The 13,764-nt window shown below is 62.9% G+C and overlaps 1 protein-coding gene across 1 annotated transcript; it reads right to left on the bottom strand.

Moving 5' to 3' along the window:
* Positions 1-2,921: 2,921 nt before the first annotated feature.
* HGFAC (HGF activator) lies at positions 2,922-12,495 on the bottom strand. The gene is made up of 14 exons (XM_081131352.1): positions 12,364-12,495; positions 11,681-11,861; positions 11,465-11,561; positions 11,172-11,251; positions 10,384-10,506; positions 10,128-10,259; positions 9,852-9,962; positions 9,567-9,741; positions 9,187-9,272; positions 8,290-8,545; positions 5,796-5,935; positions 5,306-5,446; positions 5,084-5,232; positions 2,922-4,154 (listed from the first exon to the last, which is right to left on the bottom strand). Exons 1-14 carry the CDS (start codon positions 12,466-12,468, stop codon positions 3,972-3,974), a joined length of 1,959 nt encoding a protein of 652 aa, XP_080987478.1. The 5' UTR covers positions 12,469-12,495; the 3' UTR covers positions 2,922-3,971.
* Positions 12,496-13,764: the final 1,269 nt, after the last annotated feature.

Genomic DNA, 13,764 nt, shown 5'->3' with positions numbered 1-13,764 from the left:
CATCCGTCACATCCGCCACCCCAGGCGGCTGGCACTCGGCCATCCCTGCCGAGAGGGACAGTGCCGGCCGCATTCCTGAGGGCTGGCCCTGGCCCAGGCTCCTGCCACGCCCGGCAGCTGCACCTGCTCCTGCGCTGGTCCCGGGAAATTCAGGCTGCAGTGGGGCAGGCCGCGCCCCTCCCTGCACGGCCACCAGGGCTGCTGAAAGGCCCGGAGAGCTTCCTGCCTGGCTCCCACTCCCGACGCCGGGTCGGCTCTGGGCCTCTGCGCCTCAGTTGCTGCTGCAGACCAATGTCTATGTCCCCCCAGTTCATGTGTCGAAGCCCAGCCCTTCCTGTGATGATGTTAGGAGGAGGGGCCTTTGGGAGGTGATCAGGTCATGAGGGTGGAGCCCCCATGCTGGGATTAGTGCCCTTATCAGCAGAAACAGGTGAGGACACAGCAGGAAGGTGGCTGTCTGCACACCTGGAAGAGAGCTCTCCCCAGGACCCAAGCTCTGGCTTCTGGCCTCTGGAGCTGTGGGAAATAAATGCCTGTTGTTTTAGCCCCCACCTCAGTCCCTGGTGCTCGGTCACAGCAGCCAGAGCTAAGAGTTTCCCAGCTGTAACAGCCAGAGGTGAAGGTGGCAAGTAGCAGAAACTCACTGTGCCCACTGATGCGGGAGGAAAGAATTTGCTGGAAGAATGTCAGCCCCTGGTAGAGCCCAGGGGAGGCTGGAGCACCAGTGGGAGCTCCAGAAGGTGGGCAGCAGCCACACTCCTGAGCCTGGACGCCCCCAGCTCTGCACCACCACACATTGGACTCCACAGCCAAGGGGCATGGCTGCCACATTCCAAGAAGTGGGTCACAGCTGCTCCACTGACCAACCACACAGCCATGGGTGCTGCTGTCAGACAGCATAGCCAAGGAGACTATGGCTAGGGACCCTGCCACCACTACCAGACTCTATGGCCACAGGGCACTGTTCCCAATGATGGCCCCGCAGCTACAGGACCTGAAGCCAGACATGGCACCTAACACCTCCCAAATGAACTTTAAGTTCAGTTTCAAACTCTTCCAGCCTGATATTATCACGATGAGCCCTAAACAAGGGTCTTTCAAAATGCTCGTGGATTTTAAAAGGAGACAATTGGGACCAGGGATGGGCTGTCTCGTCATGTGTTTCCAGATACTCAGTGTAGCTGGAGAAAAACACATGCCCCCCAACCATGGCACGGACTGTTCCCTGTGTCCCCCCCAACCCATTCACTCATTTACATTGCCCAGCACCCCTCAGTGAGGCGAGGGAGCTCCGGCCAGCGGCATGTGGGCGGAAGTAATGACCCAGACACATGACGCCCGGCGCCTATGGACTGAATAGTATCCCCCCACCCCAAATTCATATGTTGAAACATGAACCCCCATGTGACTGTCATTTGGAGATGGGGTCTTTAAGGAGGTGATTAAGGTTAAATGAGGTCAAGGGCAGAGCCCTAATCACGAGCAGAGGGAGAACCAGCGGAGAGAGGCCATGGAGGATGCAGCAGGCTGGCACCCTCTGCCAGCCAGGACGAGCCTCTCACCAGAAACCAACCTGAGGGCACCTTGATTTTGAACTTCAGCCTCCAGAATGGAAAGAAATAATGTCTGTCACTTAAGCCCCAGTCTGTGGTGTCTGTTATGGGGGCCGAGCTGACTGGTATAGAGTGTGGTCGTTTCCTTGGAAAATGGCTGCAAATATCCCGCTCCCTGCACCCACACCCCCAGAATGTGACCGAACACCTCCTCCCACTAAAAGATGGAGTCTCTCTCACTACCCAGAACCTGGCTTTGCAGTGGAAATGCTCACATTCACCCTTTCAGAGCCCAGCCTCCACCATGCAAATAGGCCCAGGCACGCTGCCAGATGATGAAAGAGATGTGGCCCAGTCACCCCATGGCCCTAGCCAACAGCCAGCCCACCCCGAGGAGCAGAACAGCCTATGATCCACTGGCAACTCCCAAACATGAAGGAGCCGACCCAGCCCAAGTTACCAACCCACAGAGCTGCGATCTAAACACATGGCTGTTGTTTTATGTTACTGAGTTTTGAGGTCATTTGTGATAGAGAAAAAGTGTTCTGATATGCAGTGTCCGTGTTGAACAATGAGCCTCACGGGACATTGCAAGCTCTACGTAGAAGGAGCCTGGGTCCCTGAGTCACCACAGAGAAGGGCACCAGCCAACGTCCAAGCTGAGCAAGAGTCCCACACACCGCCAGCAGGCTCAGAGAAAGGGGAGAAACCTACATCTGCACACACCATGGTGGCACACGGCACACCAAAGACAAGACATCACAAAAGTCACCAGAGGGAAAAAGTTATTGACAAAAGAGCTATTAGATTTACAGCCAATTTCTCAGCCTTAGCAATGGAAGCCAGAAGACAGTGGAACACCCTCCAAGTGTTGGCAGAAATAACCAGATACACTTGAGAGTCAATGACAAGAGAACACCATGAACAACTTTAGAGCAGTAAGTATGACAACTTAGATAAATTCCTAAAACTGTAACTTCCTATAAAGGATTCGAGAAGTCCCATAACTATTGATTAGCAGTTAAATACCATCCCGTAAAGAAAACAGCAGGCCCCAGGGGATTTTACTGGGACTTGTACTGAACTTTCAAAGAATAGATCACTCCAGTTTCACACAGTCTTCCCATGAATAATGAGAGAGAAGATACTGTTGAGCTCATGCTCTGAGGTTGGCATAGCCTAGATGACAGCCATCAAAGAGCACAAGGAAGGAAAATTATAGGCCGATTTCACTCAGAAACATAAGTGTCAAATCTTAAACAAAATGTCAGTAAATTTGGAAAAGCACGTAAGAAAATAATACAGCATGTATCAATAGCCAGGGTCCTCACAGGCTGACATGGCATTAGGATGAGCGAAGGGGTTTATTCACAAAGGTTTCATAGTGGAGGGACCCCAAGGGATAACTCTGCAGCCCTGGGCTGGTTAGAGAGCAGGAGTGGGCACCTCCTCTAGACTAGAGGGTGAGGGGAGGGTGAGTCACCAGAACCATCCAAGCAGAGCCGTTTGTGTGTCTTGGGAGGAGCAGTGGCCTCCAGTGAAGGGATCTGGGTGCACTGGTTTACTCGGCCACTATAACAATGCACCACAGACTGGGGACTTAAGGAACAGAAACTGGGCATCTCACTGTTCTGGAGGCTGGAGGTCCCAGATAGAGACGTCCACAGGGAGGGGGAAGTTGCTCCAGGCCTGTCCTTGGCTTGTAGATAGCCATCTTCCCCAGGTGACACTTCACGTTATCTTCCTTCTGTGTGTGTCTGTGTCCCAATTTCTCTTTCTTATAAGGACACAGTTGTATTGAATCAGGGCCCACTCTAGTGACCTCATGTTAACCTGATCACCTCTGTAAAGGTCCTCTCTCCAAATAAGGTCACATTCTGAGGTCCTAGGGGTCAGGACTCCAACATATGGATTTTAGGAGGACACAACCTGTAACACTGAGGTGACTCCAAAAGGAGGGGGCCAGAGAAATCAATACTCAATCTCATCCTCCTCCTTTTCTGACCTCCTGCTGGGCTCCCTGATGGCCCAAGAAGAACCCAATGGGCCCAGGAGTTTACTGATGTAGTCTTTGAGATCAGCCTCCTAGGGCAGGGGAAAAATTGGGGAGGGGAGCTTGGGAGCAAATGGAAGATACCTGGCTCACACTGTGACTCAGCACAGTTTGCTCAGGAATGCAAGGCTGGCTTGACCCTGGACGATCTATAATTGTGAGTCACCTCTTTAACAGATCCACACTCAACAGTTGGGGCCGAAGGGTCAGAGAGAGCTCATGTCACGGGAGGTGTATGTGGGCCCAGGTGATGGCCTGAGAGGGGAGGCTGGGTTGGGGGCAGCAGGACAGGCTGTGTTCTTGGGAGCAGCTTTATTGCCAGCAGGCAAGGAATTGCAAGAAGGCAGCATGCCTCCCAGGGGGTCTCAGGAGGTATCTGCAGGCCGCTTAGGGGGCCGAATCCGGTCGTTGATCCAGTTCACGTAATTGGACACACGGGTGTAGACGCCTGGTTTGTTGAGCCGCCCGCAGCCGTCACCCCAGCTGATGATGCCATACAGGTAGGCCACACCATTCTTCTCGCAGACCAAGGGCCCACCTGAGTCCCCCTGCAGCAGAGCTGCCTGTCAGAGCCAGGGACCAGCTCGAGGTGACCCGTGGCTCAGCTCCTTGGCACCCTGGAAACTGCCCCTTCCTGCCCTGGCCTCCCTCACCCTAACCCAAGAACATCCTCAAAGGTGTCTCAGATGCTCCCCTGGGATGCAGGACTCCCCAGGGCCTCTCGGAGGACTTCTTGACAGCTTGGGGACAAGTAAGCATGTTGTTCAACTTTTCCTGAACCTCACAGACAGCAAGTCCTCTCCTTCCCAGCTGCTGTGACAGGGCCTGGCAGGTTGTTCCAGTTTCTGAAGCCCTGCCCAGGCTCCCTCTCACCTCCAGGGCCAGCAATGTGCTCCTCTACCTGGCTCCCCCCACTGCCCACCAGCAAGGCCCCCCATGGACCAGGGGACCCCTGTGTTCTGGAATATGTTGCCTCCCCCCAACCCCCACCCTCACGCCCACTTGAAAGACGCTCCTCACCTCTTGTAAACTCCTATTCACCCCTCAGGACAAGTGTAAATGCTCCTGCTCCCATGAAGCTACCCCTGACTTCCACCAAGGGTCCAGTGTCAAGTCCCCCACCCCCATCCACTCCCTTGCCACATGTGAGCTGTGTGACCTGGGAAGAGTGATTGGATCTCCCAGGGCCTCAGTTTCCCCATCTATAACATGGGGAGTAAGTGGCCCCTCCACTTCGGGGTTGCCTGGGGAGCCCTGGATGAGGGTGAGCTGCTGGGACTGGCTGATGGATGAGCTCCCGGGGAGAACTCTGGATGAAAAAGTTGGGCTTTGGAGTCACATGGCCAGCCCCAGCCTTGATTGGACCGGTGGACGGGGGGACGGGGGCAGGGCGGGTCCGCTCTCCGCCTGGGCTCCCTGTGGCCCTGAGAGTCAGGGTCCCTCTCCCCAGGGTGGGCAGGTCTGAGGCTGGGCTCACCTGGCAGGCGTCAGCCTTGCAGTCGAAGTAGCCGGCACACAGCATGTTGGGGCTGATGTCCGCCCCATACACCTCGGGGCTGCTGCACTTGTGATCGGCCACCAGGGGCACCAGCGCCTCCCGCAGGGAGCTGGAGTAGCCGTTGGCGTCTGCGGACAGGGACGTGGTGTTGTCAGGGTGGGCGAGGCTCTCGTGGCCACCGCTGCTCCCGCTGCCACTCACTCTCGTTCTGGTGGCCCCAGCCCGCAATCTGGCACTTGTGTCCGACCAGGAAGGGGCTGCTGGGCTCCGGCAGGCAGATGGGCTGGACAAACTGGGAGCGGACAGCACAGCGATCCCCCTTCTTCTTCAGCCGAATCAGGACTGGGCGGGAGAGAGGTCAGAGGTCAGCCTGGGGTGGGGGGCCGTGGTGGATACAGCGTGACCACCGGTACACCAGGGTGCAGCCCTGCTAGGCAAGGGGCTGTGACCTGGGAGACCCAGGAGGGAGCAAGAAGGCCACCCCAGGCACCCTGCCGCCCTGCCCTGGACCTCTCCCCCACCCCCTCCTGCTCCCCTCTGTCCCTCCCGCCCACCGCTCCTCGCACTCACTGGTCTGAGGACTCTCCCAGGGCTCTGGGTGCCCGGCCCCCCACCCCTCTCCTGGTCTGGCCCAGGGAGCACAGAGCACATGTCCCGACCCTGCTGCACCCCAGCGCGCCCTGAGCCTTACCGAGGTCATGGTTGCTGGGGTTGAACACCGAGTACTGGGGATACGGGATGTACTTCTCGATGCGGAACGTCTGTGTCACGTCCGTCGTGAGATTGAAGAAGTGCTGGCCCAGGACCACCGAGACGCTCTCCCTGGGGGGACTGTGCGGGGCGGGGGGCAGTGGCAGTGGGACTCTGGCCTTCCTCTCAGGCCCTGAGGTTGGCTCTCCTTCCACCCATGGGGGCCAAGCATCCCCGAGACAGCCCAGGAGGGCGGCACCGCGCAGGACCGCTGGGGGGCCTGGGTCCAGGGCCCCTCGGTCAACCCCTCTGCTCCCTGTCAGAGCCTCCATTTTCCCATCTGCTGTGTATGGGGGGGTCCCTCTCACTCCAGCTCGGCCCTCCTGCCTTGGACTCGACCTCCAGGCCACCGTGGGACCTCAGCCACTCAGCCCCCCAAGGCCTCAGGCTTCTAGAAAACGGGCTCCCACGCTCAGGGCAGCCGATGCTCCGCTCACTGTGGGGCTCGGTGCCCCGGCCCCCTGGGCAGGGCCAGCGCTGGGCGCCCCTGGGTCTCCATCAGGCAGACTCTCCGGGGGGCGGCCAGTGAGCTCAGGGCTGGGAACACCCAGGCCTTGAGGGGCGAGGGGTTCCCAGGTCTGCCTTTGTGTCCCCTAAGGAGCAGGCACCTCCTGTGAGGCCACCGGGGGTCCAGACGTCTGAGCCACCCCCTCAACCCCCTTCCTCCCCGTCCACCTCTGTCCTGCTCCGTCCACCAGCCCTGCTTGGCCCAGGCCTGTGACCAGCCTGCTGGGGTCCCCAGGTATCCCCACTGAGCTGGGCCCCTCCCAGAAAGCCAGAGGGGGTGCCCGCTCCCCTCCCCCAGCCTCTCCACCCCCCAATTCCATACCGAGGAGGCCTGGGGCCCATTTGCAGGCCCAGCGAAGAGCCTGCTGCGGTAAGAGGTCAGCACAGGACCTGCGCCCACGGGCCCTCCCCCACGCTGCAGTCCCTGGGGTGACCGTGGGGGTTCGCTGCCAACCCCACCGCCTTCCCTCCCGATCCCTGAGCCGCACTGAAGGCCTCCCCCCAGGACCCCGGGTCTCGGCGGCACGAGCGGGGTCCGCTCAGCGGGTCCCCTGAGTGCGGGGGGGGGGGGGGGGGGGTCCGCGCCCCGAGCATCCCGCCCCGGGCGACCCCTGGAGGCCGCCTCGGGCTGGAGCCTGCTGCTCACCGAGTCCCTGCGCCCCCTGGCGCCGCCGAGCCGTCCAGCAGGGGGGGGGCCGGGAGGGGCGGGCTGGGAGGGCCCCGCCCATCGCCCCTACTGCGCATGCGCGGGCTAGCTGCCCGGCTCCCCGGGGAGACGCCCCACCCTTCCCGGGGCATCTGATGGCGAGAGAACCGTGAGAAGGCAAGGAGAGCCCTGGGGGGCAGGATAGCTCTGGGGGCAGGATAGCCCTGGGGGGCAGGATAGTTCTGGGGGGCAAGGAGAGCCCTGGGGGGCAGGATAGCTCTGGGGGCAAGGATAGTTCTGGGGGGCAAGGAGAGCCCTGGGGGGCAGGATAGCTCTGGGGGCAAGGAGAGCCCTGGGGGGCAGGATAGCTCTGGGGGCAGGATAGCCCTGGGGGGCAGGATAGTTCTGGGGGCAGGATAGCCCTGGGGGGCAGGATAGCTCTGGGGGCAAGGATAGCCCTGGGGGGCAGGATAGCTCTGGGGGCAGGATAGCCCTGGGGGGCAGGATAGTTCTGGGGGGCAAGGAGAGCCCTGGGGGGCAGGATAGCTCTGGGGGCAAGGATAGTTCTGGGGGCAAGGAGAGCCCTGGGGGGCAGGATAGCTCTGGGGGCAAGGATAGTTCTGGGGGGCAGGATAGTTCTGGGGGGCAAGGAGAGCCCTGGGGGGCAGGATAGCCCTGGGGGGCAAGGAGAGCCCTGGGGGGCAGGATAGCTCTGGGGGGCAGGATAGCTCTGGGGGGCAGGAGAGCCATGGGGGGCAGGATAGCTCTGGGGGGCAGGAGAGCCGTGGGGGGCAGGATAGCTCTGGGGGGCAGGAGAGCCGTGGGGGCCAAGGAGAGCCATGGGGGGCAGGATAGCCGTGGGGGCCAAGGAGAGCTGTGGGGGGCAGGATAGCTCTGGGGGGCAGGAGAACCGTGGGGGCCAAGGAGAGCCGTGGGGCCGGGCCGGATGGGTCTGGAGCCTCTGAGTCCAACCCCTGGCCGAACGCCCAGTCCCACCTGAGTCAGGGGGCGACGCAGCACAGGGAACACAGGCACCAAAGGATGGAGGTCACACGGGTAGGTGGGGGAGCGCGGGGACCCTTGTGGGGGCAGGCAGATGGGCGGGAGGATGGGTGGGGTGGCTGTTGGGGCGGGGTGGATAGCTGGGTGGGTGGGGGATGGACAGTGGAAAGGTGTGGATGGAGGGATGGTGGGTGTGTGGCTGGGGGGGGAGGCAGAGACGTGGGGGGGTCATCTGAGGGATTGGTGGTGGGTCAGGGACTCTGGGGCCAGAGCTGCTCACCTGTGGGAGAAGCAGTGGGCGGCAGACACCACCCAGCAGGTGTGGAGGAGGCTCCCGGCACAGAAGCTGTCCCCGATGTAGATGGCGGCCAGCCAGGGGTGGGAGCCGGGCAGCGAGGACGAGCCCCCGATGATGCGAGGCCGGAGGAAGTTTCTCTTTTTGTGCCGCCTGCCGCAGGTCTGGCGTCCGGCTGGGGCCGGGTCAGGCAGCGCCAGCAGGGACTGCTTGGGTGGGTGCTCGATTCTGGCGAGGGATTCTGGGGGCACAGGCCACTGGTCACACGTGCCCCAGGTGTCCCCACAGGCCACCATCCTCAGGCCCCCTGGCGGTTAACTCGCCTCCCGCTCCACCCTGGGCAGCTCCTCTGGACGGGGGTCCAGGGCTCCGGCCCAGCCCTGCCCTCCTGGCACAGGACTCACTCTCTAGCCTGTTTCCTCATCTGTAGAAGCCAGTCACAGGCTCTGGGGGAACCAGAGTGGCCTGGCTCACCTGGCAGGTGTTGATGTCCCTCCCAAAAGCTTGGGACCCCAGAGCCAAGCCCAGGATGGTCAGAGAGCATGGGGGTAGGGGGCAGGGGCCAGGGGGGGAACTGGCCTCATGGGGCTGCCCACCCCCAGCACCTGACTTCAGGGGTGCCTGCTGGACCTCCCACCCATGCTATTCACCCAGCTGCACAGCACCATCTCTGGTCCCCTTCTCTGCATGGTTCAGGTGGGCAAGAGCCGCTACCAAGAGGACTGGGTGACTGGCCCACCTGCTGGACTCCTGGTACCAACCCACTGCATGGCCTTGGACCAGCCCCATCCTGGGAGCCTCAGGTGGGCAGTGGTCCTCCAGAGAAGGAGGCCAGGTGTGGGAGTGGGGACGGCACCACCCACCCTGCCCAGCCATGCGCACCGCAGGCCACCAGGTGGCAGTACTCCCAGGAGAGCGCGTGGTCCTTCACCACGTAGCACCAGGGCCGCTCGTCCCTGTCGGGGTTCCTGCAGGAGAGGCGGATGGTGGGTGTCACACTGCCCTTCAGGGAGGGCACATGGGGACACCTAGCAGGGTGGGGTCCCTTCCACCCACCCGGTGCAGCCTTTTGCTCAGTCTGCCAATGGTCACAGTGGCCTTGGGCCTGTGGGCCTGACCCCAGCCTGGCTCTTCTCACTGGGGCAGCCTCCCAGGCAGAGGGTCAGGAGCCTCCAGACAGACCAGGGCAGGAAGGCCTTCCCCCAGGACAGACCCTGCCCCCCCGGGTGAGGTGGCCTCAGGCATGCCAGGCCAGTGCTGACCGGCAGTAGGCGTGGGGGCCAAGGCCGAGCAGGGCGGCAGCGCCCACCGAGTCCACGTGCAGCTCCTGATAGAGCAGGTCGGAGTTCCAGGCCAGGCAGCTGAGGCCCGAGGCTGCCGTGCTGGCCACACCCCGGTACTCAGTGCCGTTCCCCACGAAGCAGCTCTGGGCCGGCACTGTGGGCAGCAGTGGGCAGCAGTGGGTGGTGAGCCTGGGCCTGAGGCTGCATCCGCCTGACACAAGGCCAGGAGGCCGACCCAGGAGGCTCTGAGGCCTAGCGACTCACCGATGTTGCAGAGCCTCCCAGCATGGCCCAGGGGACAGGCACATACGGTGGTCCCGGTGGCCACAATCAGGTGGCAGGTGCCCCCATTCAGACACGGGCTGCTCAGGCAATCTGCAGGGAGGCTCAAGCTAGGCCTCAGGCCTCAAAGGGCCGGATGCATGGGTGGGGTCAGGTGCCTGTGGCTGGGTGACCCTCACTGAGTCCCTTCCCCTAGGGTGGGAATGGGGGATGGGGATACCCAATGGGAAGGCCCCCACCCCGCCCCACACGGTGTACCTGTGTGCCGTGTGTCCTCGCACTGGATGTGGCCGCCCACACACTCGCACTGTTCCACTCGGCCCTGGTGCACACGGGCCCAGCTGTCTCCCGCCTCCAGGTACTCATAGCGGGTCTCGTCAAAGCATTTCTCTGGGGACCACACCATGAGTCCCCTGCTCTTTGCACCCCCCATGCAGCCCGACCCCCTGCATGCGGCAGGCGCCCCCTCTTCCCAGGACCTGCCTGGTCCCCTCAGCCCCCAGGCCCTGCTCACCCACGTCGCAGTCCTTGCCAGCGAAGGACACGGGGCAGGTGCAGTGGTAGGAGCCAGGGTCCTGGGTGTTGGTGCAGGACCCCCCATTGAGGCAGGGGCTGGAGGCACAGGGATCCAGAGCAGCTGGGGGCATGCAGGAGTGTGGGGTAGGGGCTCAGAGCCCCGCCAGTCTGCACCCCCACTCTGTGACCCTCGCTGCTTGCTGCCATCAGGCCTGTCACCTTAAAGATGCCCCTTCTGGGGTCCTCGGGGGGTGCCCTGGGAGGGAATGCAGGCCGCCTCCTCCCACAGCCCCACTCGGCACTCAGACCCTGGGTAGGTGGACCTCTGGCTCTGCACTCAGCACCCTGGAAGACTGACACCCTCCCCCATCAGGCAACACAGTCTCCTCCCTTGTGACCCAGGACCCTTGTAGGCAGGGCTGCCAGCACCCTGCAGACCCCACTGGCCCTCACCCACCCAGGGGCTGGCCTGTGTGGCTGCAGGACCTGGCCTGACCACCAGGGGGTGTCTCGCTCCCAGCAATGGCCAAAGCAACCTGTGGCCCCCAGAGAGCCTGGGAGAGACTCCTACTTGTCACTCCTGCGGTCCCCTGAGCTGGTGGCTTCTCTTTCCCCGCTGGGCCCCCTACAGTGTGATTGACCCCAGGGCACCCCCTGCACTGCAGGCAGGACCCCCTGCCCACACCCCCATCAACACATTGACCTGATGCCCCCCACGCTCACCTCTGCCCAGGCCCAGCCCCGTCCTAGCCTGGGCTCAGGGCTCCCAAGCCCCCAGGCACCCACCTGGGCCCTCCTGGGTCTCGGAGGCCTGCGTGCAGTATCCCCAGGCCCGGTCACGGTCATAGTTGTGGGTCGTGGCACACCTGGGGGGATGTGTGCAGTGCCGTGCGTGCCCAGACTAGAGACCTGCCCACCCAGCCCCGAGATGGCAGCGCTCTCTCCACCCACTCCCGCGCTCGCGGCCACTCATTCACCCGTTCACTCACACCTGCTGGTGTCAGCTCCGTCTGGAGCAGGAGGGTGGAGGGGCTGTGGGGACCGGGAGGAGGGGAGGCCTCGCCCCAGCTGGGACCCACCACTTCCTGCGGGCGCTTCCCTCCGAAGTGCAGGAGTGGAGCAGGCGGCCGCCGAAGCGGAAGGGGAACCGGCAGGGCTGCCCATCCTCGGTGAGCACTGTGAGGGGGCAGCCAGCGTCACCACACCACAGCCCTGGCCCCACCATGCTCACCCCGCTCCCACCCCACCCGCCCAGATGCAGCCCGCCACCTCCTCCAGGAAGCCCCCTGACCAACCTGGGCCCCCAGGGCTGCTGCTGGAGGGGGCCGCCCTGGGTGGGGAGGTGCGCCCCCCACCATGGGGATCCTCTGCCTCTGGAGCGCTCACAGGTGAGGTCGTAGGGGTCACTGAGGTTACAGGAATAGCGGAGGTCCCAGGGGTCACTGTGGCATTAGGTTCTTGGGGCTCCGTGTGGTTCTAGGAGGAGCCAAGGGCTGTGACAGCATCAGCGTGGGACCCGCTCCCCCCACACTCAGGCCCTGCGGGGGCGAGGTGGGGGCTGGTGGCAGCCCTGGGACTCAGAGTCCACACTTGGGCCCTTAGGTCTTGGAGTGGGGCCTGGGATCCCGTCCCTCTCCCACTGAGCCCAGCCAGTGGGATGGAACTGACTCAGGGCCTGGCACCATCGCCCTCGGACCCTGGGACTAGGGCAGCTGGGAGGCCTCAGAGGCCCCTATCCCTCACCCCCACCTCAAACACTCAGACCCAGCAGAGGCCTGGAGAGAGGACAGAGGTCCCTGGGTGGGAGTCCAGTAAGTTGGACCCCCAGGTTCCACCCCTGTCCCCGGGCAAACCCAGCACACCCAACTCACCCGATGGCCAGCTTTCACCACCCTGGGCCCCTCACCACGCCATACCCGGCCTGGCCTCAGCCCCAGGACCCATGTGGGCACAGGGAGCCCCAGGACCCAGTGCTCACCCTGCTAGCCTGGGGTTGGGCCCTGAGAGGTGCCAGCAGCAGTAGCAGAAGCAGGGACAGTTTGGGCGAGGGGCAGGGACTGGGGACCCAAGCCCAGTGCCCCATGGCTCCTCCTGACTTGTTTGAGGGGCGACAGGAGTCAGGAGCAGAGCGGCCGGGGCAGGTGGAGTCAAGGCCACCTGGAAATGATTAACCCTGGCTGCCTCCGTGCCAGGGCCATTATGTCCCCCACACCTGCTGCCCAGCACATCCTGCCAGGCCCAAGGGCCCTGCGGTCCCCTTGGGGCTCAGCCACACTGGTCCTGGTCCTGACAACATCCTTGGGTCTTAGCTCAGAAATCACCTCCACAAAATCTCCCAGGACGACATGGTGGGCGGGGCCTGGACTCCCAGCCCAGCCTCTGGGTCCTGCTGGGCTGCAGGGCTGGCCACTGTCTGTCTGTGAACAGTTCATGACCAGAGCAGCTACGTGTGCTCGGCTCTTTCTAGGGCCTGGCCTGGAGGATGGGGTGCTGGCCCATGACCAGCAAAAGGCCAGGCGGGGAGGAGGCTGGGGTGCTGGGCTGGGTGTTGCAAACAGGGACCCGGGATGGGGACCTCTGCTGCCCCGTCCAGGATAAGCCTGGGACGGGGTCCCCAGGAAGTACAACAGGGGGAGCAGGCCCAGAGCCACGCTGTGGTCTGCCCTGGCTCGGTGGTCCTCAGGAGCGTCCTCTCCCCACCTCTCCTAGACTCCCTCTCTGGTCCCCAGCAGAGCCCTGGCCAGGTACCCAGGGGCCACCAAGGGCCATCAGGACCTGGCTTGGGGTCCTGCCCTGTCTGTGAGCGCATGCTGCCCCTTGTGTGAACTGGGCTGGGCAGCGCCCCGCACACAGCGGTCGTTCCTACTGCTCAGCATGCAGGCTGCCTGCACGGGTGCAGAGGGGGCTGGCACTGCACCTGCTTCACTGTGTGCGCCCAGGAGAGGGTGCTGGGCACGGCGGGTGCCGCCCCTCTTCATGCCTACACCTCCCCTGGGGCTGCTCCCTGGAAGTACCCAGAACAATCCCACAGCCTCACTGTGCTCCCCAGCCTCTGACAAACCCGGTAGGACAAGACCCCACCCCTCCCCCACCGACTGAGGAGAAAGGGGTGCAGGGGCCCCAGCATTGAGCTGTCAACACTGGGGTCCACCCAGGCAACCTGGGATGATGGTGCCGTCTCTATCTGCTTCAGCCCACCATCCACGGTGCCCCTGCCCCTGGCTGGCCACTGGTCCCCTCCTGACTTGGCTCAAGCCATTCTCTAACCAAACTCACCCAGCCTCAGGGCCTTTGCATGGCCCTGACATGCCTTCCCAGACCTTCTGCTCAGATAATCCCTCCACAGACAGGCCCTGCCAGACCAGCCTTCCGAGAGAGG

The sequence above is a fragment of the Miniopterus schreibersii genome (assembly GCF_964146895.1).
Source record: "Miniopterus schreibersii genome assembly, chromosome: 1".
Taxonomy (NCBI): Eukaryota; Metazoa; Chordata; class Mammalia; order Chiroptera; family Miniopteridae; genus Miniopterus; species Miniopterus schreibersii.
The sequence above is the reverse complement of the archived record's forward strand: the minus strand, read 5'-3'. Positions and strand labels throughout refer to the sequence as shown.

Coding starts and splice junctions, on each gene's coding strand:
- HGFAC (XM_081131352.1), bottom strand. CDS start 12,468: ATGGGGCACTGGGCTTGGGTCCCCAGTCCCTGCCCCTCGCCCAAACTG. Junction 11,562..11,680: donor CAGCAGCCCTGGGGGCCCAG/GTTGGTCAGGGG, acceptor GCCCCCTCACAG/TGCTCACCGAGGATGGGCAG. Junction 10,260..10,383: donor TGGCAAGGACTGCGACGTGG/GTGAGCAGGGCC, acceptor TGTGGTCCCCAG/AGAAATGCTTTGACGAGACC.